The sequence below is a fragment of the Crinia signifera genome, chromosome 4 (genome assembly GCF_055691185.1).
Source record: "Crinia signifera chromosome 4, ASM5569118v1, whole genome shotgun sequence".
NCBI classification, from domain to species: Eukaryota; Metazoa; Chordata; class Amphibia; order Anura; family Myobatrachidae; genus Crinia; species Crinia signifera.
In genome coordinates this window covers 929827-955498 of record NC_139220.1, presented here as the reverse complement: position 1 = coordinate 955498, position 25672 = coordinate 929827, and the positions used below count along the sequence as shown (strand labels likewise).

The window sequence follows — 25672 nt, the reverse complement described above, 5'->3', positions numbered from 1 at the left end:
AGGACAAGTACAGGGCACATAACCATAGCTGCATCAGCAGAGGACACTGACATAAGTATCAGGGGGCAGAGAACAAGGGATCCGCAGCACCCTATTACATAGTATATAACCCAGGAGACAGTGACTTACAGGTGTATACAATAGAAGACAAGTACAGGGCACATAAGCACAGCTGCATCAGCAGAGGACACCGACATAAGTATCAGGGAGCATAGAACAAGGGATCTGCAGTGCCCACTTACAGAGTATATAATCAAGGAGACAGTGACTTACAGGTGTATACAATAGAGGACAAATACAGGACACATAACCATAGCTGCATCAGCAGAGGACACTGACATAAGTATCAGGGAGCATAGAACAAGGGATCCGCAGCACCCTATTACAGAGTATATAACCCAGGAGACAGTGACTTACAGCTGCATACAATAGAGGACAAGTACAGGGCACATAACCATAGCTGCATCAGCAGAAAACACTGGCATAAGTATCAGGGGGCAGAGAACAAGGGATCCGCAGCACCCTATTACACAGTATATAACCCAGGAGACTGTGACTTACAGCTGAATACAATAGAGGACAAGTACAGGGCACATAACCATAGCTGCATCAGCAGGGGACACTGACATAAGTATCAGGGCAGAGAACAAGGGATCCGCAGCACCCTATTACAGAGTATATAACCCAGGAGACAGTGATTTACAGCTGTATACAATAGAGGACAAGTACAGGACACATAACCATAGCTGCATCAGCAGGGGACACTGATATAAGTATCAGGGGGGCAGAGAACAAGGGATCCGCAGCGCCCTATTACAGAGTATATAACCCAGGAGACAGTGACTTACAGCTGTATACAATAGAGGACAAGTACATGGCACATAACCATAGCTGTATCAGCAGAGGACACTGACATAAGTATCAGGGGGCAGAGAACAAGGGATCCACAGCACCCTATTACAGAGTATATAACCCAGGAGACAGTGACTGACAGCTGAATACAATAGAGGACAAGTACAGGGCACATAACCATAGCTGCATCAGCAGAGGACACTGACATAAGTATCAGGGGTCAGAGAACAAGGGATCCACAGCGCCCTATTACAGAGTATATAACCCAGGAGACAGTGATTTACAGCTGTATACAATAGAGGACAAGTACAGGACACATAACCATAGCTGCATCAGCAGGCGGCACTGACATAAGTATCAGGGAGCATAGAACAAGGGATCTGCAGTGCCCACTTACAGAGTATATACTCAAGGAGACAGTGACTTACAGGTGTATACAATAGAGGACAAGTACAGGACACATAACCATAGCTGCATCAGCAGAGGACACTGACATAAGTATCAGGGAGCATAGAACAAGGGATCCGCAGCACCCTATTACAGAGTATATAACCCAGGAGACAGTGACTTACAGCTGCATACAATAGAGGACAAGAACAGGGCACATAACCATAGCTGCATCAGCAGAGGAAACTGGCATAAGTATCAGGGGAAGAGAACAAGGGATCCGCAGCACCCTATTACATAGTATATAACCCAGGAGACAGTGACTTACAGGTGTATACAATAGAAGACAAGTACAGGGCACATAAACACAGCTGCATCAGCAGAGGACACCGACATAAGTATCAGGGAGCATAGAACAAGGGATCTGCAGTGCCCACTTACAGAGTATATAATCAAGGAGACAGTGACTTACAGGTGTATACAATAGAGGACAAGTACAGGACACATAACCATAGCTGCATCAGCAGAGGACACTGACATAAGTATCAGGGAGCATAGAACAAGGGATCCGCAGCACCCTATTACAGAGTATATAACCCAGGAGACAGTGACTTACAGCTGAATACTATAGAGGACAAGTACAGGGCACATAACCATAGCTGCATCAGCAGGTGGCACTGACATAAGTATCAGGGAGCAGAGAACAAGGGATCCGCAGCACCCTATTACAGAGTGTATAACCCAGGAGACAGTGACTGACAGCTGTATACAATAGACAAGTACAGGGTATATAACCATAGCTGCATCAGCAGGCGGCACTGACATAAGTATCAGGGGGCAGAGAACAAGGGATCCGCAGCACCCTATTACAGAGTATATAACCCAGGAGACAGTGACTGACAGCTGAATACAATAGAGGACAAGTACAGGGCACATAACCATAGCTGCATCAGTAGGGGACACTTACATAAGTATCAGGGGGAACAGAACAAGGGATCCGCAGCACCCTATTACAAAGTATATAACCCAGGAGACAGTGACTTACAGCTGTATACAATAGAGGACAAGTACAGGGCACATAACCATAGCTGCATCAGCAGGGGACACTGACATAAGTATCAGGGGGGCAGAGAACAAGGGATCCGCAGCACCCTATTACACAGTATATAACCCAGGAGACAGTGACTTACAGCTGTATACAATAGAGGACGAGTACAGGACACATAACCATAGCTGTATCAGCAGAGGACACTGACATAAGTATCAGGGGGACAGAGAACAAGGGATCCGCAGCACCCTATTACATAGTACATAACCCAGGAGACAGTGACTTACAGCTGTATACAATAGAGGACGAGTACAGGACACATAACCATAGCTGTATCAGCAGGCAGCCCTGACATAAGTATCAGGAGGCAGAGAACAAGGGATCCGCAGCACCCTATTACAGAGTATATAACCCAGGAGACAGTGACTTACAGCTGTATACAATAGAGGACAAGTACAGGGTACATAACCATAGCTGCATCAGCAGAGGACACTGACATAAGTATCAGGAGGCAGAGAACAAGGGATCCGCAGCACCCTATTACACAGTATATAACCCAGGAGACAGTGACTTACAGCTGTAGACAATAGAGGACAAGTACAGGACACATAACCACAGCTGTATCAGCAGAGGACACTGACATAAGTATCAGGGGGACAGAGAACAAGGGATCCGCAGCACCCTATTACAGAGTATATAACCCAGGAGACAGTGACTGACAGCTGTATACAATAGAGGACAAGTACAGGACACATAACCATAGCTGCATCAGCAGAGGACACTGACATAAATATCAGGGGGGGCAGATAACAAGGGATCCACAGCACCCTATTACAGAGTATATAACCCAGGAGACAGTGACTTAAAGCTGAATACAATAGAGGACAAGTACAGGGCACATAACCATAGCTGCATCAGCAGAGGGCACTGACATAAGTATCAGGGGTAGAGAACAAGGGATCCGCAGCACCCTATTACAGAGTATATAACCCAGGAGACAGCGACTTACAGCTGAATACAATAGAGGACAAGTACAGGGCACATAACCATAGCTGCATCAGCAGGCGGCACTGACATAAGTATCAGGGGGCAGAGAACAAGGGATCCGCAGCACCCTATTACAGAGTATATAACCCAGGAGACAGTGACTTACAGCTGTATACAATATAGGACAAGTACAGGACACATAACCATAGCTGCATCAGCAGAGGTCACTGAAATAAGTATCAGGGGGCAGAGAACAAGGGATCCGCAGCACCCTATTACAGAGTATATAACCCAGGAGACAGTGACCTACAGCTGTATACAATAGAGGACAAGTACAGGACACATAACCATAGCTGCATCAGCAGAGTACACTGACATGAGTATCAGGGGGCAGAGAAAAAGGGATCCGCAGCACCCTATTACACAGTAAATAACCCAGGAGACAGTGACTTACAGCTGTATACAATAGAGGACAAGTACAGGGCACATAACCATAGCTGCATCAGCAGAGGACACTGACAAAAATATCAGGGGGGGCAGAGAACAAGGGATCCACAGCACCCTATTACAGAGTATATAACCCAGGAGACAGTGACTTAAAGCTGAATACAATAGAGGACAAGTACAGGGCACATAACCACAGCTGCATCAGCAGGGAACACTGACATAAGTATCAGGGGTAGAGAACAAGGGATCCGCAGCGCCCTATTACACAGTATATAACCCAGGAGACAGTGACTTACAGCTGTATACAATAGAGGACAAGTACAGGACACATAGCCATAGCTGCATCAGCAGGGGACACTGACATAAGTATCAGGGGGGCAGAGAACAAGGGATCCGCAGTGCCCTATACAGGTGATGGCAGGCATACAGTAATAAGAGGGAAGAGCAGGAGCAGAGCATTGTGTCCTCCTGGAGAGGGGCATGCTGGCAGGTATGCATTCCCATAAGTAGAGATATAATACTTATGGGAATGCATAAGTATTCACGTTAGTACTTACGGGAGGGAGGGAGGGTAGTAGCAGAGAGAGGGGATGCAGCAGACTGATACCCCTTTTACACCGCCAAAAAGTCCAGTGTCCCTTTACACTGGACTTTTACCCAGGTCCTGGAGGTGAATGGATGCCGCACACAGGCATCCATTCACCTCCTCCGCTGCTGTCTGCAGAGGACAGCAGCGCAGGCTGTATGTGCCCCCCTGTCCAACCTGCGGACCGCAGGTTGGACGTCCCCCATTGATGTAAATGGGAGCCGGGTCAGATGACCTGGCGTACCCATTTACACCGCCTGGGGGACGCAATGGGGGACGTCCAACCTGCGGACCGCAGCGTCCGCAGGTTGGAAGGGGGGGCACACACAGCCTGCGCTGCTGTACTCTGCAGACAGCAGCGGCGGCAGCGGAGGAGGTGAATGGATGCCTGTCGTGCGGCATCCATTCACCTCCCGGACGGCGGCTGGGGGTGCACGGGGACTGGGGGCAGCCCAGCAGATTACCTTAGTGCTGGGCTTTCCCCGAGAGCAGGGGTCCGGGCGGAGGCGATCGGCACTTGGAGCTGACGTCATCTCCAAGTGGTGGCGGGAGGGGGGCGCTGGTGTAAAGGTGACAGAACGTTGGGTCGCACTCAGCTTGATCCTGGGTCCAAAAATCCGGGTGCGACCGGATTCCTGGATCTTCCACTTCAGCTGTGGCCACTGTCCTTTCCTGGGTGGCTGTCTGTGCAGAAAGTTGTATAGAACACAGCAGGCAATCTTGTCCATGCTCAAGTTGATGGTGTGTGAAAGATCCGGAATCGGTTGCTCAATATCCTGAAGGCATTTTCAACAATGCACCGTGCCCGAGACAGCCGGTAATTGAAGATCAGCTTTTATTTAGTTAGGTCCCTTTGTGTATAAGGCTTCATAATGTTCTCATGATGGGTGATGGCCTCGTCCACAACAAACACAAAATGTAGGCCATAGCTGGTGTGATGATCCTCGGGCGCCACACCAGGATCATCAGTGACCCCAAAGCCCGGTAGGCTCGCACCCTAACACAGTTGGGGGCCACCCACCTATTCCTAACTGTAGCCCACTGACAACGTGCTTTTCCCAACAGTGCACCACCTGCATTGCCATGGTAGCCATTCACAGGACTTTATGTTCTGTATTACTAGAACATGACTATTAGATACCAGATGGGAAATAGTCCCTCCCCTGAGCCTGACATGTGTGTTGCTTGGGTGTAATGTTTTGTTGTCCAGTGTGGGCCCAGCCAGGTAGCTATCATGTAAGTTAAATAGGAAGTCTCAACCCCCTCTTCCCAGGAAACAGACGTAGTGACTCCAAAGCCAAAGGGGGTCTCCTGGCTATACGAAGCTTCATTCTAAAGACAGAATTGAAATCCCACCAATCAGGACACTGCATCATCACTAGGTGAGCACTGCAGAGTGCCGGGCGGGGGGGGGGGGGGGGCATCTGGCAGGAGTCTCCAACACAAGTATTCCCTGAGGTGGCTAATGACTTTCTAGGGATAGGAGTTCTTGCTTTGTGTCATAACCAGTGGTGTAACAATGGAGGGTGCAGGGGATGCAACTGCTATGGGGCCCTGGGGTTTGAGGGGCCCCATGGACCAGCAGACAATCTCTTGTACCCTCTCTTGAAGCAGTTTTTTATTTATTTTTTAAACAGTGCCTCCAGGTAGTGGCAGTGGCGCTGCTGCCCTGCATTTTGTACCTTGCTATTGCGTGCTTACTGTAGGAAAACCGTGTGACCCCAGGGCACCGTACAAAGCTGTAAACGCGGAGATGAGCGATAGACGAAAATAATTGCACATATGAACCCGGGGTCCTCATAGCTGGTTTTCTCCCGAGATGTCTAATGCAGGTCATGGTGGTAAGCCGGTCCTAGAAACGAGCCACCATCCAAAGCACGGCCATTCTTGCCCACATCTAGATGAACTCGTAGTTAGCAATCACCACCGCCATTACAATGATGTTGAAGAACCCTTTGTAGTTCTAGTGGTAAGATCTGCTGTTGCAGGTGGGGTAATAGGAATATGCTTCCCATCTATGGCTCCTCCACAGTTAGGGAACTGCCAACACCTTTTAAACTAATGGCTATGCATTCCTCCATACTTGTAGGGAACTGTAAGAAAAAAAAAAAGAATTAATTTTTTTTTTTTTCTTTTCAACAGACTTTTGAGCTGGAAATTCCAACCACCCTAGAAACTCATCAAGGGAAACTCCACCAGCTCCTCCTTCCCGGAAATCGGGTCAACCTCCCAGGCCCCCGGAACTGTAGGCAAGCCTCCGTAAACCGAGCATGTGTTTTTTTTTTTTTCCCTCTTGTTTTTTTTTGGGAAGGAGGAACTGGTGAAGTTTGGGTTCATGAGTTTCTGGGGTGGATGAAATTTCCAGCTCAGGAGTCTGTTGAATAGAGATGAATTCTGGGGCAGCCTCCCGGGGTGGGTCTGTGGGAGCAAATGACGCAACTTGCATCTTTGCTGTGCAATGCCTGAAATAACGGCATTGTGTGGCGGGGGCGTGGCCAAAAAGACACAATCATGTTGGCCACGCCCCATCACTGAACATCCACTGGCCACCCCACCCTGTCTGAACTGGATACCTTTTCCTGGAGAGGGCATCCAGGAAGTAGGAAACCCTGGGTTTACCTCATATGTCAGCGATGCACTACAGGAAGTGCCAATCAAAAGGATGCATTTCCAAAGAATATCATCAGATATGCTGTATAGTGCATGAGTGTTCATGACCACTTGTCCTCCCAGGCTACCCTCCCCACTCGATAACCCACCAACCATTCCTTACATATATCCCCCCAGACATCCTTAAATGGTCCACTACCCATGCCATTCATAAAAGCTTGCTCCCTCTCCCACCAGCCTGCTCCCCCACCCACCTCCTCCTACCAGCCTGTCCCCCACCCACCTCCTCCTACCAGCCTGCCCTCCCACCTACTTGAAGTAGGTGGGGGAGCAGGCTGGTAGGAGGTGGTGGGTGGTTGAGCAGGCTGGTAGTAGGAAGTGGGCCACTTCCTACTACCAGCCTGCTCCCCCACCCACCGCCTCCTACCAGCCTACTCCCCCACCCACCTTCTCCTACTAGCCTGCTCCCCCACCCACCTCCTCCTACCAGCCTGCTCCCCCACCCACCTCCTCCTACCAGCCTGCTCCCCCACCCAAATCCTCCTACCAGCCTGCTCCCCCACACTTCCTACTACCAGCCTGCTCCCCCACCCACCTCCTCCTACCAGCCTCCTCCCCCACCCACCTCCTACCAGCCTACTCCCCCACCCACCTTCTCCTACCAGCCTGCTTCCTCATCCACCTCCTCCTACCAGCCTGCTCCCCCACCCACCTCCTCCTACCAGCCTGCTCCCCCACCCACCTCCTCCTACAAGCCTGCTCCCTCACCGCAGCACCCTCACCGTAGCCTTGCAGGACAGGTCTCAGAGATGATACGCCCCAAAGCTTGAGCCGAGATACATGTCCCAAACACCAGCTCTTCTGTGGACCATCATGTAGCCAGGTACTGCACCGACCTCTCCTCAGCCGATATGGCCCTCTGGAACCTGGTATCTTGCTTCTGGATATACGGGGTCACCAGAAGGAGCAACTCCTGGAAGGTGTCGCCATCCATTCGCAGGAAGTTGCAATAGTCTTGAGGATTGTTCTCAATAATCTCCATCAGCAGGGGCATGTAAGATCAACTCTCCCTCTCCAGCAGCCAATACGTGGTCCAGCAGGACCTCATCCTGCTCCTGTGCTGGGCCATCTCCCTCTGCCCACTCAGCTTGACCACAGAATAAGACATCAGAACTCTATAGCGACAGGGATCCATCACCACAGAATACAAGATATACAACTCACCATAGTAAGCTGTAGAAAACCTTTTTTAATGCCAGGCAAAAAGTGCACAGCAGCTAGCAATGTGGAATGTTAAGCAGGCCTCACTAGTCACAAAGCAGACAGAAGCGCAAAGAGCCAAAATGGTGGCTTCTTTATTTACCCCCTAGTAAGGCCAGCACACTATTTAAGTGTAGTTTCAATCTTTAAGACGATCAAAAGGTTTTTTGTACATTGTTTGCGCATCGCGTATCAAAAATGCACCAAATCCTGAGTCTGGGACAGTGGGGAGTTCAATCGTGACACAATCCGGATCGCAAGCTGGTCATCCAATGAATGTGCAGAATTAGTGTCCCTATATGGTGGAGCTGCTGGCCCACACCAGGGAAGGGGAGGGATGGTGACATGTGGCTGTCCATTAGGGAGGAGAACAGGACAGCCACTTGCTGGTCCTTCTGATGTATGGCCAGCTTCAGTGTTGCTGTATGGTGGAGCTGATGGCCACTCCAGGGAAGGAGAGGGCCGGTGACATGTGGCTGTCCATGGGGGAGGAGAATGGGCCGGTCACTTGCTGGTCATTATAATGTATGGCCAGCTTCAGTGTCGCTGTATGGCGGAGCTGCTGGCAGACTCCAGCGAAGGAGAGGGCCGGTGACATGTGGCTGTCCATGGGGGAGGAGAATGGGCCGGTCACTTGCTGGTCCTTCTGATGTATGGCCAGCTTCAGTGTTGCTGTATGGCGGAGCTGCTGGCCCACACCAGGGAAGAAGAGGGCCGGTGACATGTGGCTGTCCAATGGTACAGGGTACAAATCACACCAAGAAAACACAGAGTCAAAAAGATTTTTATTGTAAATAATGCGGAGTTGTGTTCTCATGTGTACACGGGATAGGGTCTATTTCTATTGCTTGTACGATTTGATTAGAAAGGTTTTAGGAAGAAATCTGTAACTTGTATATAAACTTTCATCATTCCAAGAAATCAGTGATTGAGCCCCTCTCATATACCACATGGTAACTTGTCACATGGAGATGGCATGTGGCATATGAGGTGGATTCATGTAGTATGTTCTAATCATCGGCCGTGTGGGAAATGGACCATCATCAGCTCAGTGGACAATGATCAGGGATTTTTTAAATACAAAATGCAAGAGCATTGGGTTGATTGGGGAACATGCGTGTTATCATTGGAATTGGCTATGGATATGTACAATTTGGGTAACGATAATCAGCAGACATGCAGAACGGGTATTAGGACAAGGACTATAAGGACTTGGAGTTATCTGTTCTCTGACAAGCCAAGCGCTCATCACGCACATTCCAGGAGGTTTGGGGGATACCAACATTAAAGAGATCTACAAATTCCTGTGACAAGAACAGAGGTAGCTGGTCAGTAACAGACATGGATAGTTCTGCACGTCTTATAAAACATTAGTATTGGATCACAGCCCATAAAGAGACTCTCAGCAGCTGTTTAACCCTGTGGAGAATTGTCAGACTTTACAGAAAAAGGGAAACAGCAAATCTATTTATAAAGAGAAGAGATCATGTAAAGGGGGTGACTGATTGCTACATGAGAAGAGATCACGTCAAGGGGGAGACTGATTGCTACATGAAGAGAGATCACGTAAAGGGGGTGACTGATTGCTACATGAGGAGAGATCACGTAAAGGGGGAGACTGATTGCTACATGAGGAGAGATCACGTAAAGGGGGTGACTGATTGCTACATGAGAAGAGATCACGTCAAGGGGGTGACTGATTGCTACATGAGAAGAGATCACGTCACGGGGGTGACTGATTGCTACATGAGGAGAGATCACGTCAAGGGGGTGACTGATTGCTACATGAGGAGAGTTCACGTCAAGGGGGAGACTGATTGCTACATGAGAAGAGATCATGTCAAGGGGGAGACTGATTGCTACATGAGGAGAGATCACATAAAGGGGGTGACTGATTGCTACATGAGGAGAGATCACGTCAAGGGGGTGACTGATTGCTACATGAGGAGAGATCACATACAGGGGGTGACTGATTGCTACATGAGAAGAGATCACGTCAAGGGGGTGACTGATTGCTACATGAGAAGAGATCACGTCACGGGGGTGACTGATTGCTACATGAGGAGAGATCACGTCAAGGGGGTGACTGATTGCTACATGAGGAGAGATCACGAAAAGGGGGTGACTGATTGCTACATGAGAAGAGGAGAGATCATGTAAAGGGGGTGACTGATTGCTACATGAGAAGAGATTATTTAAAGACGGTGACTGATTGCTACATGAGGAGAGATCACGTAAAGGGGGTGACTGATTGCTACATGAGAAGAGATCACGTCAAGGGGGAGACTGATTGCTACATGAGGAGAGATCACGTAAAGGGGGTGACTGATTGCTACATGAGAAGAGATCACGTCAAGGGGGTGACTGATTGCTACATGAGGAGAGATCTCATACAGGGGGTGACTGATTGCTACATGAGAAGAGATCACGTCAAGGGGGTGACTGATTGCTACATGAGAAGAGATCACGTCAAGGGGGTGACTGATTGCTACATGAGGAGAGATCACATAAAGGGGGTGACTGATTGCTACATGAGGAGAGATCACGTCAAGGGGGTGACTGATTGCTACATGAGGAGAGATCACGAAAAGGGGGTGACTGATTGCTACATGAGAAGAGGAGAGATCATGTAAAGGGGGTGACTGATTGCTACATGAGAAGAGGAGAGATCATGTAAAGGGGGGGACTGATTGCTACATGAGAAGAGGAGAGATCATGTAAAGGGGGGGACTGATTGCTACATGAGAAGAGATAATTTAAAGGGGGTGACTGATTGCCACATGAGGAGAGATCACGTAAAGGGGGTGACTGATTGCTACATGAGAAGAGGAGAGATCACGTAAAGGGGTGACTAATTGCTACATGAGAAGAGAAGAGATCACGTAAAGGGGGTGACTGATTGCTACATGAAAAGAGATCACGTAAAGGGGGTGACTGATTGCTACATGAGAAGAGATCACGTAAAGGGGGTGACTGATTGCTACATGAAAAGAGATCACGTAAAGGGGGTGACTGATTGCTACATGAGAAGAGATGTCATAAATGGGGTGACTGATTGCCACATGAGAAGAGGATAGATCACGTAAAGGGGGGGACTGATTGCTACATGAGAAGAGATCACATATAGGGGGTGACTGATTGCTAACTGAGGAGAGATCACATATAGGGGGTGACTGATTGCTACATGAGAAGAGATCACTAGAGGGGGGGACTGATTGCTACATGAGAAGAGATCATGTAAAGGGGGTGACTGATTGCTACATGAAAAGAGATCACGTAAAGGGGGTGACTAATTGCTACATGAGAAGAGAAATCACATATAGGGGGGGACTGATTGCTACATGAGAAGAGATCACTAGAAGGGGGGGACTGATTGCTACATGAGAAGATCACATATAGGGGGTGACTGATTGCTACATGAGAAAAGAGGAGATCACATATAGAGGGGGACTGATTGCTACATGAGAAGAGATCACATATAGGGGGGGACTGATTGCTACATGAGGAGAGATCACATATAGGGGGTGACGGATTGCTACATGAGAAGAGATCACGTAAAGGGGGTGACTGATTGCTACATGAGAAGAGTAGAGATCACGTAAAGGGGGTGACGGATTGCTACATGAGAAGAGATCACGTAAAGGGGGTGACGGATTGCTACATGAGAAGAGAAGAGATCATGTAAAGGGGGTGACTGATTGCTACATGAGAAGAGTAGAGATCACGTAAAGGGGGTGACTCTGATTGCTACATGAGGAGAGATCACGTCAAGGGGGTGACTGATTGCTACATGAGAAGAGATCACGTCAAGGGGTTGACTGATTGCTACATGAGAAGAGAAGAGATCATGTAAAGGGGGTGACTGATTGCTACATGAGAAGAGATAATTTAAAGGGGGTGACTGATTGCCACATGAGAAGAGATCACATAAAGGGGGTGACTGATTGCCACATGAGGAGAGATCACGTAAAGGGGGTGACTGATTGCTACATGAGAAGAGGAGAGATCACGTAAAGGGGGTGACTGATTGCTACATGAGAAGAGAAGAGATCACGTAAAGGGGGTGACTGATTGCTACATGAGAAGAGATCACATAAAGGGGGTGACTGATTGCTACATGAGAAGAGATCACGTAAAGGGGGTGACTGATTGCTACATGAAAAGAGATCACGTAAAGGGGGTGACTGATTGCTACATGAGAAGAGATGTCATAAATGGGGTGACTGATTGCCACATGAGAAGAGGATAGATCACGTAAAGGGGGGGACTGATTGCTACATGAGAAGAGATCACATATAGGGGGGGACTGATTGCTACATGAGGAGAGATCACATATAGGGGGTGACTGATTGCTAAATGAGAAGAGATCACTAGAGGGGGGGACTGATTGCTACATGAAAAGAGAAATCACATATAGGGGGGGACTGATTTCTACATGAGAAGAGATCACTAGAAGGGGGGACTGATTGCTACATGAGAAGATCACATATAGGGGGTGACTGATTGCTACATGAGAAAAGAGGAGATCACATATAGAGGGGGACTGATTGCTACATGAGAAGAGATCACATATAGGGGGTGACTGATTGCTACATGAGAAGAGAGGAGATCACATATAGGGGGGGACTGATTGCTACATGAGAAAAGATCACATATAGGGGGGACTGATTGCTACATGAGAAGAGATCACGTAAAGGGGGGGACTGATTGCTACATGAGAAGAGAAGAGATCACTAGAAGGGGTGACTGATTGCTACATGAGAAGAGAGGAGATCACATATAGGTTGGGACTGATTGCTACATGAGAAGAGATCACGTAAAGGGGGTGACTGATTGCTACATGAGAAGAGGAGAGATCACATATAGGGGGGGGGACTGATTGCTACATGAGAAAAGAGGAGATCACATATAGGGGGGGACTGATTGCTACATGAGAAGAGAGGAGATCACATATAGGGAGGGACTGATTGCTACATGAGGAAAGATCACATATAGGGGGGGACGGATTGCTACATGAGAAGAGAGGAGATCACATATAGGGGGGGACTGATTGCTACATGAGAAGAGAGGAGATCACATATAGGGGGGGGACTGATTGCTACATGAGGAAAGATCACATATAGGGGGGATGGATTGCTACATGAGAAGAGAGGAGATCACATATAGGAGGGGACTGATTGCTACATGAGAAAAGAGGAGATCACATATAGGAGGGGACTGATTGCTACATGAGAAAATAGGAGATCACATATGGGGGTGACTGATTGCTACATGAGAAGAGAGGAGATCACATATAGGTTGGGACTGATTACTACATGAGAAGAGATCACGTAAAGGGGGTGACTGATTGCTACATGAGGAGAGATCACATATGGGGGGGACTGATTGCTACATGAGGAGAGATCACATATAGGGGGGACTGATTGCTACATGAGAAGAGAGGAGATCACATATAGGGGGGGACTGATTGCTACATGAGGAAAGATCACATATAGGGGGGGACGGATTGCTACATGAGAAGAGAGGAGATCACATATAGGGGGGGACTGATTGCTACATGAGAAGAGAGGAGATCACATATAGGGGGGGGGACTGATTGCTACATGAGGAAAGATCACATATAGGGGGGGACGGATTGCTACATGAGAAGAGAGGAGATCACATATAGGAGGGGACTGATTGCTACATGAGAAAATAGGAGATCACATATGGGGGTGACTGATTGCTACATGAGAAGAGAGGAGATCACATATAGGGGGGGACTGATTGCTACATGAGAAGAGATAACGTAAAGGGGGTGACTGATTGCTACATGAGAAGAGAGGAGATCACATATAGGGGGGGGACGGATTGCTACATGAGGAGAGATCACATATGGGGGGGACTGATTGCTACATGAGGAGAGATCACATATAGGGGGTGACTGATTGCTACATGAGAAGAGAGGAGATCACATATAGGGGGGACTGATTGCTACATGAGAAGAGAGGAGATCACATATAGGGGGGGACTGATTGCTACATGAGGAGAGGCAGTAGCGCACGCAGGGGGGGTTTCTGGGTACCCAGAAACCCCCCTTAGGAGTCTAAGGACCCTAGGCTGAAAGCTGAGGGTCCTCTCTTTCCATTGGTACAAGAATTTTAAAAATCGGCCCTTGGGAACCAGAGATATCTGACTTCAAAGCAGTGGTCCCCATCCAAGCCTGTTAATTGCTTTCCCAGTCAGATATTTCAGGTTCTGTCTGAATTAGAGTTTTTCTGTGGGTATATTCCAAAAGCTGAGACTCTCCCCCTTTGATGGACACTAGTAGCTTGTCTCTACTGTTCCCAGAACCAGAGATATCAGCCTTCCAGCAGCTGGTTACTGCTCCAGCTCCACACACCTGGTAAGTAGTTTTATATACTTATTGGCGGATTGCTCTGCCTCCTGAACTCTGATCCCCTAGTCCCCAATACCATTTGGTAGGTGGGATTCTCTAGATTTTAATTCCATTAAAATCTAAGAAATCTATTTCCGGGAACTGGAGATATCTGCAGTCAAGCAAGCTGTCCTCCCACCAGAAAATTATGAATAATAAGCCCACTCCACTATACACCCCTCCTCTGCATATTAAACATCCTCTACCACCCTGGTATGTTATGTATCAGGGCCCCTTCATTCAGCCCAATGCCCCCTTCTCCCACCATCTGTGCAGTAAAGGGGTAATTAGTGGAAACTACTGATCCAGGCCCCACATGCTGAGCGGTTGATATAATACCCCCTACCACCCGTGGGACATCAAAGCTTCCCCCACCCCTACCGCTGGAGGATAGGTAGGGGCCACAATACATTGCTATGCCCAGGGGTCTACACTGCTGTTGCTGCCCCTGTAAGTGTGTGTGTGTATATATATATATATTTATTTTATTATTATTTATATACATTTGGTCTATCTATAATACTTTAACTGTCCCGGCATATACTGGGTCACCTAAGTGTCCATCTCCGTGCTTTGCTCCGCCCCTCTGGAAACCCCCTTCTGAAAATCCTGCGTTTGCCACTGAGAGGAGATCACATATAGGGGGGGACTGATTGCTACATGAGAAGAGAGGAGATCACATATAGGGGGGGACTGATTGCTACATGAGAAGAGAGGTGATCACATATAGGGGGGGACTGATTGCTACATGAGGAGAGGAGAGAATTACTCTGCACATGCACAGTTTGAGCCGCTTCCACCATTCACATTACCTACCCCCCCACCACCACCACCCCTCCCCCCCCCCCCATCTTACCATCTTATACAAGGGGCATTGGGCCCAATTCAGACTTGTTCACTCTGCTGCGAATGTGCAGCATGAGTAATTATCAGATGACGGCACATGTGCACGTTATGCTATTCGCATAAGTGAGTCGTCCACATGAAGACAACCAGTGAAGGCTAGAATACAATGGCTGCTCGCAGATGATGGACACCCTGTGGCCATTTGAGGGTGCTAACGCAGCCTTTTTTGGGAGCGCCCTAGAAAACGCAGGTGTTCCCCGGATGACTTTTGCATGAGTGAGTCTAGACAGAGGGGGAACCATTCGATGGTGAGTGATTGTGATTAGTTTTGCCCTCATGGGCACGGCTGCGTATGTATGGGCGCGATTTCCCTCATGCGGGCGGCATGGGGCTGCATTTTCCTGTTTGATCCGAAAACTTGCAGCCCAGGTATGAATTGGGCCCACTGTACTGAATTGTATGTTATGTACAGACCTGAGGGTTCTGTTTATAAAGCTTATTCCTGGCAAAGGACATCCATGATCCGCAAACGGAAACACAAAATACTAGCACTGCAATCATGGATGTGATAATTACTGTATCCATCTAATGACAGAATGTGGCCACTTGGTCTCCTATTCTGCCCTAAACACACGCACTCTACAGGTGGGAGGAAACCGGAGTACCCAGAGGAAACCCAGCGAGCACATGAATAATATACAAACTCAACACAATTAGGGCCATGGTGGGAATAGAACCCATGAGCTCAGTTCTGAGACAGTAACACTAACCACTACACCATCCGTGTTACCCAGTAACGCTAAGCACTACACCATCCGTGTTACCCAGTAACACTAACCACTACACCATCCGTGTTACCCAGTAACGGTAACCACTACACCATCCGTGTTACCCAGTAACGCTAAGCACTACACCATCCGTGTTACCCAGTAACACTAACCACTACACCATCCGTGTTACCCAGTAACGCTAAGCACTACACTATCCGTGTTACCCAGTAACACTAACCACTACACCATCCGTGTTACCCAGTAACGCTAAGCACTACACCATCCGTGTTACCCAGTAACGCTAACCACTACACCATCCGTGTTACCCAGTAACGCTAAGCACTACACCATCCGTGTTACCCAGTAATGCTAACCACTACACCATCCGTGTCACCCAGTAACGCTAACCACTACACCAACCGTGTTACCCAGTAACGCTAACCACTACACCATCCGTGTTACCCAATAACGCTACTCACTACACCATCCGTTTTACCCAGTAACGCTAACCACTACACCATCCGTGTTACCAAGTAACGCTAACCACTACACCATCCGTGTAACCCATTAACGCTAACCACTACACCATCTGTGTTACCCAGGAAGCAAACCACTACACCATCCGTGTTACCCAGTAACACTAATCACTACACCATCCGTGTTACTAAGGAAAGCTAACCACTACACCATCAGTGTTACCCAGTAACGTTAACCACTACACCATCCGTGTTACCCAGAAACGCTAACCACTACACCATCCGTGTTACCCAGAAACGCTAACCACTACACCATCCGTGTTACCCAGAAACGCTAACCACTACACCATCCGTGTTACCCAGTAACGCTAACCGCTGATCCATCCATGTTACCCAGTAACGCTAACCACTACACCATCCATGTTACCCAGTAACGCTAACCACTACACCATCCGTGTTACCCAGTAACGCTAACCACTACACCATCCATGTTACCCAGTAACGCTAACCACTACACCATCCATGTTACCCAGTAACGCTAACCACTACACCATCCATGTTACCCAGTAACGCTAACCACTACACCATCAATGTTACCCAGTAACGCTAACCACTACACCATCCGTGTTACCCAGTAACGCTAACTACTACACCATCCATGTTACCCATTAACGCTAACCAGTACACCATCCATGTTACTCAGTAACGCTAACCACTACACCATCAGTTAACCAGTAACGCTAACCACTACACCATCAATGTTACCCATTAACGCTAGCCATGTGTCACCCAGTAACACTAATCACTACACCATCCGTGTTACCCAGTAACACTAATCACTACACCATCCGTGTTACTAAGGAAAGCTAACCACTACACCATCCATGTTACCCAGGAAAGCTAACCACTACACCATCAGTGTTACCCAGTAACGTTAACCACTACACCATCCGTGTTACCCAGAAACGCTAACCACTACACCATCCGTGTTACCCAGAAACGCTAACCACTACACCATCAGTGTTACCCAGTAACGCTAACCGCTGATCCATCCATGTTACCCAGAAACGCTAACCACTACACCATCCATGTTACCCAGTAACGCTAACCACTACACCATCCGTGTTACCCAGTAACGCTAACCACTACACCATCCATGTTACCCAGTAACGCTAACCACTACACCATCCATGTTACCCAGTAACGCTAACCACTACACCATCCGTGTTACCCAGTAACACTAACCACTACACCATCCATGTTACCCAGAAACGCTAACCACTACACCATCCGTGTTACCCAGTAACGCTAACCGCTGATCCATCCATGTTACCCAGTAACGCTAACCACTACACCATCCATGTTACCCAGTAACGCTAACCAATACACCATCCGTGTTACCCAGTAAGACTAACCACTACACCATCCATGTTACCCAGTAACGCTAACCACTACACCATCCGTGTTACCCAGTAACGCTAACCACTACACCATCCGTGTTACCCAGTAACGCTAACCACTACACCATCCATGTTACCCAGTAACACTAACCACTACACCATCCATGTTACCCAGTAACGCTAACAACTACACCATCCGTGTTACCCAGTAACACTAACCACTACACCATCCATGTTACCCAGTAACGCTAACCACTACACCATCCGTGTTACCCAGTAAGACTAACCACTACACCATCCGTGTTACCCAGTAAGACTAACCACTACACCATCCGTGTTACCCAGTAAGACTAACCACTACACCATCCATGTTACCCAGTAACGCTAACCACTACACCATCCATGTTACCCAGTAACGCTAACCACTACACCATCCATGTTACCCAGTAACGCTAACAACTACACCATCCGTGTTACCCAGTAACACTAACCACTACACCATCCGTGTTACCCAGTAACGCTAACCACTACACCATCCGTGTTACCCAGTAACGCTAACCACTACACCATCCGTGTTACCCAGTAACGTTAACCACTACACCATCCGTGTCACCCAGTAACACTAACCACTACACTGACCGTGTTACCCAGTACCACTAACCACTACACCATCCGTGTTACCCAGTAACGCTAACCACTACACCATCCATGTTACCCAGTAACGCTAACCACTACACCATCCATGTTACCCAGTAACGCTAACCACTACACCATCCGTGTTACCCAGTAACGTTAACCACTACACCAACCATGTTACCCAGTAACGCTAACCACTACACCATCCGTGTCACCCAGTAACACTAACCACTACACCATCCGTGTTACCCAGTAACACTAACCACTACACCATCCGTGTCACCCAGTAACACTAACCACTACACCATCCGTGTTACCCAGTAACGTTAACCACTACACAAGGGGAAAAGTTTGTTACCGAGTAAAACATTAGTTGAAGTAAATGGTATTTATAGATCATCCTTAGACCCAAATACGTAGTGAGGGATGAGATTCACTTCTGATTGATTTGTGGCCACCAGCACTGGTTTTGCCTATAGTGATTTGAATAGGTCCTGGACCACCAATCCAGGTCAGCCCTAAGGGTGTCACGGGACACAGCATCTGCACGGCCCCTTTTCCTGCACCTTGTGGGATTTTGGCCCTTAGTGTCGCTACTGAAGTATATCTGCGTGGATGACAGTTGAGCACAATAATTGTGAGTGCGCTTGTAAAAGCCTCACTGTACTAGGAAACAAAGCAGGATTGTGATTAAAAGTGAGAGAGCAGGAATTAGCTGAAGCGGGAACATCCCAGTGGCCGGGTATAAAAGGGGTCTGAAGTGGTTTGTTCTTCAGAAGAGGAAAACATGCAAATCTTTCTCATGGTACAAAGTAGTGACAGTTTCTCCACAGAGTAATAGTGAACAGACATATAGTACAGATGCTACTCATTGCCCAGCCTAGACCCATGTTGTACCTAACATTACTCTTTACATACCTGTGGTGCAGATTGGAGCTTGGAACCTGGGAATACTGCAAGAAAAAAGCAGGATAACACTAATGCTATGACTGTGTATATATACAGTATAAAACATCTATTATTACACATAAGCCTCATACTCACACATGAGGAAGATACAAAACAGCCCTATCCTATTACATGTTCTCTCACACATCATCAGCGTCACTTCCCTGTGGTCACTACACTGCACGGCCACACCTGTGGATTGTGCTCTCTGCATTCACCCGATTCCCCTGCCTGGCCAACCGGTAGCATGCGACTCCCCTACTCAGCAACCAATCACACGCGGATCCTCTACCTGGCCAACCGAGAGCATGCGACTCCCCTCCCTGGCCAAATCGGGCGCACACGGCTCCCTACTCGGCCAACCAGGCGCACGCGGTTCCTCTACCCGGCCAACTGAGAGCATGCGACTCCCCTACCCGCCCAACCGAGAGCGAGGGACTCCCCTACCCGCCCAACCGAGAGCACGCAACTCCCCAACCCGCCCAACCGAGAGCACGCAACTCCCCTACCCGCCCAACCGAGAGCGAGCGACTCCCCTACCCGCCCAACCGAGAGCGAGCGACTCCCCTACCCGCCCAACCGAGAGTGCGCGACTCCCCTACCCGCCCAACCGAGAGCGAGCGACTCCCCTACCCGCCCAACCGAGAGCATGCAACTCCCCTACCCGCCCAACCGGGAGCATGCAACTCCCCTACCAGCCCAACCGAGAGCACGCAACTCCCCTACCCGCCCAACCGAGAGCACGCAACTCCCCTACCCGCCCAACCGAGAGCACGTAACTCCGTTACCCGCCCAACCGAGAGCACGCGACTTCGTTACCCGCCCAACCGAGAGCATGCGACTCCCCTCCCTGGCCAATCGGGCGCACACGGCTCCCTACTCGGCCAACCAGGCGCATGCGACTCCCCTACCCGCCCAACCGAGAGCGAGGGACTCCCCTACCCGCCCAACCGAGAGCACGCAACTCCCCAACCCGCCCAACCGAGAGCACGCAACTCCCCTACCCGCCCAACCGAGAGCGAGCGACTCCCCTACCCGCCCAACCGAGAGCGAGCGACTCCCCTACCCGCCCAACCGAGAGCGAGCGACTCCCCTACCCGCCCAACCGAGAGCGAGCGACTCCCCTACCCGCCCAACCGAGAGCGAGCGACTCCCCTACCCGCCCAACCGAGAGCATGCGACTCCCCTACCCGCCCAACCGAGAGCATGCAACTCCCCTACCAGCCCAACCGAGAGCATGCAACTCCCCTACCCGCCCAACCGAGAGCACGCAACTCCCCTACTCGCCCAACCGAGAGCACGTATCTCCGTTACCCGCCCAACCAAGAGCGAGCGACTTCGTTACCCGCCCAACCGAGAGCACGCGACTTCCCTACCCGCCCAAACGAGAGCGAGCGACTCCCCTACCCGCCCAACCAAGAGCGAGCGACTCCCCTACCCGCCCAACCAAGAGCGAGCGACTCCCCTACCCGCCCAACCAAGAGCGAGCGACTCCCCTACCCGCCCAACCAAGAGCGAGCGACTCCCCTACCCGCCCAACCTGGAGCACGCGACTCGCCTACCCGCCCAACCTGGAGCACGCGACTCGCCTACCCGCCCAACCGAGAGCACGCAACTTCGTTACCCGCCCAACCGAGAGCACGCGACTTCCCTACCCGCCCAAACAAGAGAGAGCGACTTCACTACCCACCCAACCAAGAGCGAGAGACTCCCCTCCCGCCCAACCAAGAGCGAGCGACTCCCCTACCCGCCCAACCAAGAGCGAGCGACTACCCTACCCGCCCAACCGAGAGCGAGCGACTCCCCTACCCGCCCAAACGAGAGCGAGCAACTTCACTACCCGCCCAACCAAGAGCGAGCGACTCCCCTACCCGCCCAACCAAGAGCGAGCGACTCCCCTACCCGCCCAACCAAGAGCACGCAACTTCGTTACCCGCCCAACCAAGAGCTAGCGACTCCCCTACCCGCCCAACCAAGAGCGAGCGACTCCCCTACCCGCCCAACCAAGAGCGAGCGACTCCCCTACCCGCCCAACCTGGAGCACGCGACTCGCCTACCCGCCCAACCGAGAGCACGCAACTTCGTTACCCGCCCAACCGAGAGCACGCGACTTCCCTACCCGCCCAACCAAGAGCGAGAGACTCCCCTCCCGCCCAACCAAGAGCGAGCGACTCCCCTACCCGCCCAACCAAGAGCGAGCGACTACCCTACCCGCCCAACCGAGAGCGAGCAACTCCCCTACCCGCCCAACCGAGAGCATGCGACTCACCTACCCGCCCAACCGAGAGCACGCGACTCCCCTACCCGCCCAACCTGGAGCACGCGACTCCCCTACCCGCCCAACCAAGAGCATGCAACTCTCCTACCCGACCAACCGAGCACACTCGGCACCCTACTCGCCCAACCGGGCGCACGCGACTCCCCTATCCACCCAACCGAGAGCACGCGACTCCCCTACCTGGCCAACCGAGTGCACGTGGCTCCCTACTCGGCGAACGCAGTTCCTCTACCTGGCCAATTGAGAGCATGCAACTCTCCTACCCAGCCAACCGAGCGCACGTGGCTCCCTACTCAGCCAACCGGGAGCACGCGGTTCCTCTACCTGGCCAACCGAGTGTGCAACTCCCCTACCCGCCCAATCGAGGGCACGCGACTCCCCTACCTGGTCAACCAAGCGCACACGGCTCCCTACTCGGCCAACCTAGAGCACGCGACTCCCCTCCCCGCCCAACCGAGAGCACGCGACTCCCCTACCTGCCCAACCAAGAGCACGCAACTCCCCTACCCGCCCAACCGAGAGCACGCAACTCCCCTACCCGCCCAACCGAGAGCACGCAACTCCCCTACCCGCCCAACCTAGAGCACCGACTCCCCTACCCGCCCAACCTAGAGAACTGACTCCCCTACCCGCCCAACCTAGAGCACGCGACTCCCCTACCCGCCCAACCGAGCGCACGTGGATCCCTACTCGGCCAACTGGGCGCATGCGGTTCCTCTACCTGGCCAACAGAGCACACAACTCCCCTACCCGCCCAACCGAGAGCATGTGACTCCCCTACCCACCCAACCTAGAGCACGCGACTCCCCTACCAGCCCAACCGAGAGCACGCGACTCCCCTACCAGCCCAACAGAGAGCATGCGACTCCCCTACCCACCCAACCTAGAGCACGCGACTCCCCTACCAGCCCAACCGAGAGCACGCGACTCCCCTACCCGCCCAACCGAGAGCACGCGACTCCCCTACCCGCCCAACCGAGAGCACGCGACTCCCCTACCCGCCCAACCTAGAGCACGTGACTCCCCTACCCGCCCAACCTAGAGCACGCGACTCCCCTACCCACTCAACCAAGTGCACGCGGATCCCTACTCGGCCAACCGGGTGCACGCGTTTCCTCTACCTGGCCAACTGAGAGCGCGACTCCCCTACCCACCCAACAGAGAGCACACGACTCCCCTACCCGCCCAAACGAGAGCACGCGACTCCCCTACCCGCCCAAACGAGAGCACGCGACTCCCCTACCCGCCCAAACGAGAGCATGCGACTCCCCTACCCGCCCAACCTAGCGCAAGCGACTCCTCTACCCGCCGAACCGAGAGCACGCGACTCCCCTACCCGCCCAACCTAGAGCACGCGACTCCCCTACCCGCCCAACCTAGAGCACGCGACTCCCCTACCCGCCCAACCTAGAGCACGCGACTCCCCTACCCGCCCAACCAAGCGCACGTGGATCCCTACTCGGCTAACTGGGCGCACGTGGTTCCTCTACCTGGCCAACAGAGCGCACGACTACCCTACCCGCCCAACCGAGAGCATGCGACTCCCCTACCCGCCCAACCGAGAGCACGCGACTCCTACCCGCCCAACCTAGAGCACGTGACTCCCCTACCCACCCAACCTAGAGCACGCGACTGCCCTACTAGCCCAACCTAGAGCACGCGACTCCCCTACCCGCCCAACCTAGAGCACGCGACTCCCCTACCCGCCCAACCTAGAGCATGCGACTCCCCTACCCGCCCAACTGAGAGCAGGTGACTCCCCTACCCGCCCAACTGAGACCACGCGACTCCCCTACCCGCCCAACCGAGACCACGCGACTCCCCTACCCGCCCAACCAAGACCACGCGACTCTCCTGTCCAGCATACCGAGAGCACGAAACTCCCTACTCGGCATCATACTCATACATCACTAGGCCGCCCCCCCCCCCTTATACAACAAAAATGCAGCCTCCCAACCATTAGACATCAATATGTGTAGCCCACAATCATATTGCACTCCATACTGTATCCCTCCATTGTACATCACTCTATGCAGTCACCCCTAACATCCCGCATTACCTCCCATACAACAAGGCACTATGCAGCTTCATGTCGGCACATAAGCACAACATGGCATTAATGTGACACATTAGCGGCGCCTCACCTCTGCCGACACCATTTTAGAATCTTGATTTTGTTGAAGCTCTGACACATTTGCTATAGAGTCCATCAAGTGATTCTGTTCTTGCTCTTTCGGTATCCCAACGAAGGATAACAAGGGGGGTTCCCACCCATTCCTGAATCGTGGGATGTAGGGGGGGATGAACTGGTCCTTAGGCCACTCAATTCTATGACAGAAAATGACCATTATTCTCATTTCTATGAAATCCTCCATGGCAGCTGTAACCGGTGGTATACATATGGTAGCGCTATGCCCCCAGTATACAGTGCGTACAGTATACTGCAGAACCGGTGGTATACCGCAGTATGACGTACGGTAGCGCTATGCCCCCAGTATACAGTGCGCACAGAAACCGGTGGTATACTGCATTATGACGTACGGTAGCGCTATGCCCCCAGTATACAGTGCGCACAGAAACCGGTGGTATACCACAGTATGACGTACGGAAGTGCTATGCCCCCAGTATACAGTGCGCACAGAAACCGGTGGTATACCGCAGTATGACGTACGGAAGCGCTATGCCCCCAGTATACAGCGCGCACAGTATCCGGTGGTATACCGCAGTATGACGTACGGAAGCTCTTTGCCCCCAGTATACAGCGCGCACAGTAACCGGTGGTATACCGCAGTATGACGTACGGTAGCGCTATGCCCCCAGTATACAGCGCGCACAGTAACCGGTGGTATACCGCAGTATGACGTACGGAAGCGCTATGCCCCCAGTATACAGCGCGCACAGTAACCGGTGGTATACCGCAGTATGAGGTACGGAAGCGCTATGCCCCCAGTATACAGCGCGCACAGTAACCGGTGGTATACCGCAGTATGACGTACGGAAGCTCTTTGCCCCCAGTATACAGCGCGCACAGTAACCGGTGGTATACCGCAGTATGACGTACGGAAGCTCTTTGCCCCCAGTATACAGCGCGCACAGTATCCGGTGGTATACCGCAGTATGACGTACGGAAGCGCTATGCCCCCAGTATACAGCGTGCAAAGTAACCGGTGGTATACCGCAGTATGACGTACGGAAGCTCTATGCCCCCAGTATACAGCGCGCACAGTAACTGCTGGTATACCGCAATACGACGTACGGATGCGCTATGCTCCCAGTATACAGCGCGCACAGTAACCGGTGGTATACCGCAGTATGAGGTACGGAAGCGCTATGCCCCCAGTATACAGCGCGCACAGTAACCGGTGGTATACCGCAGTATGACTTACGGAAGCTCTATGCCCCCAGTATACAGCGCGCACAGTAACCGGGTGTATACCGCAGTATGAGGTACGGAAGCGCTATGCCCCAAGTATACAGCGCGCACAGTAACCGGTGGTATACCGCAGTATGACGTACGGAAGCTCTATGCCCCCAGTATACAGCGCGCACAGTAACCGGTGGTATACCGCAGTATGACATACGGAAGCGATATGCCCCAGGAGTCACACATACCTTACAGGTCAGTAGGAGGAGTCACACATACATTACAGGTCAGTAGGAGGAGTCGCACATACATTACAGGTCAGTAGGAGGAGTCGCACATACATTACAGGTCAGTAGGAG

At 51.1% G+C, this 25672-nt stretch overlaps 1 protein-coding gene across 4 annotated transcripts in view; it reads right to left on the bottom strand.

The window, feature by feature from the left end:
- The window catches only part of EPS8 (EGFR pathway substrate 8, signaling adaptor), a 211782-nt gene that overhangs the window by 66920 nt on the left and 119190 nt on the right, over nt 1-25672 (bottom strand). For all 4 annotated transcript variants that reach the window (XM_083180717.1, XM_083180715.1, XM_083180718.1 and 1 more), the window contains 2 exons: nt 24094-24277; nt 19642-19676 (listed from right to left, as the gene is read on the bottom strand). In XM_083180717.1, coding sequence (XP_083036843.1) covers nt 19642-19676; nt 24094-24277 — 219 coding nt within the window. The remainder of the gene's footprint in view (nt 1-19641; nt 19677-24093; nt 24278-25672) is intronic.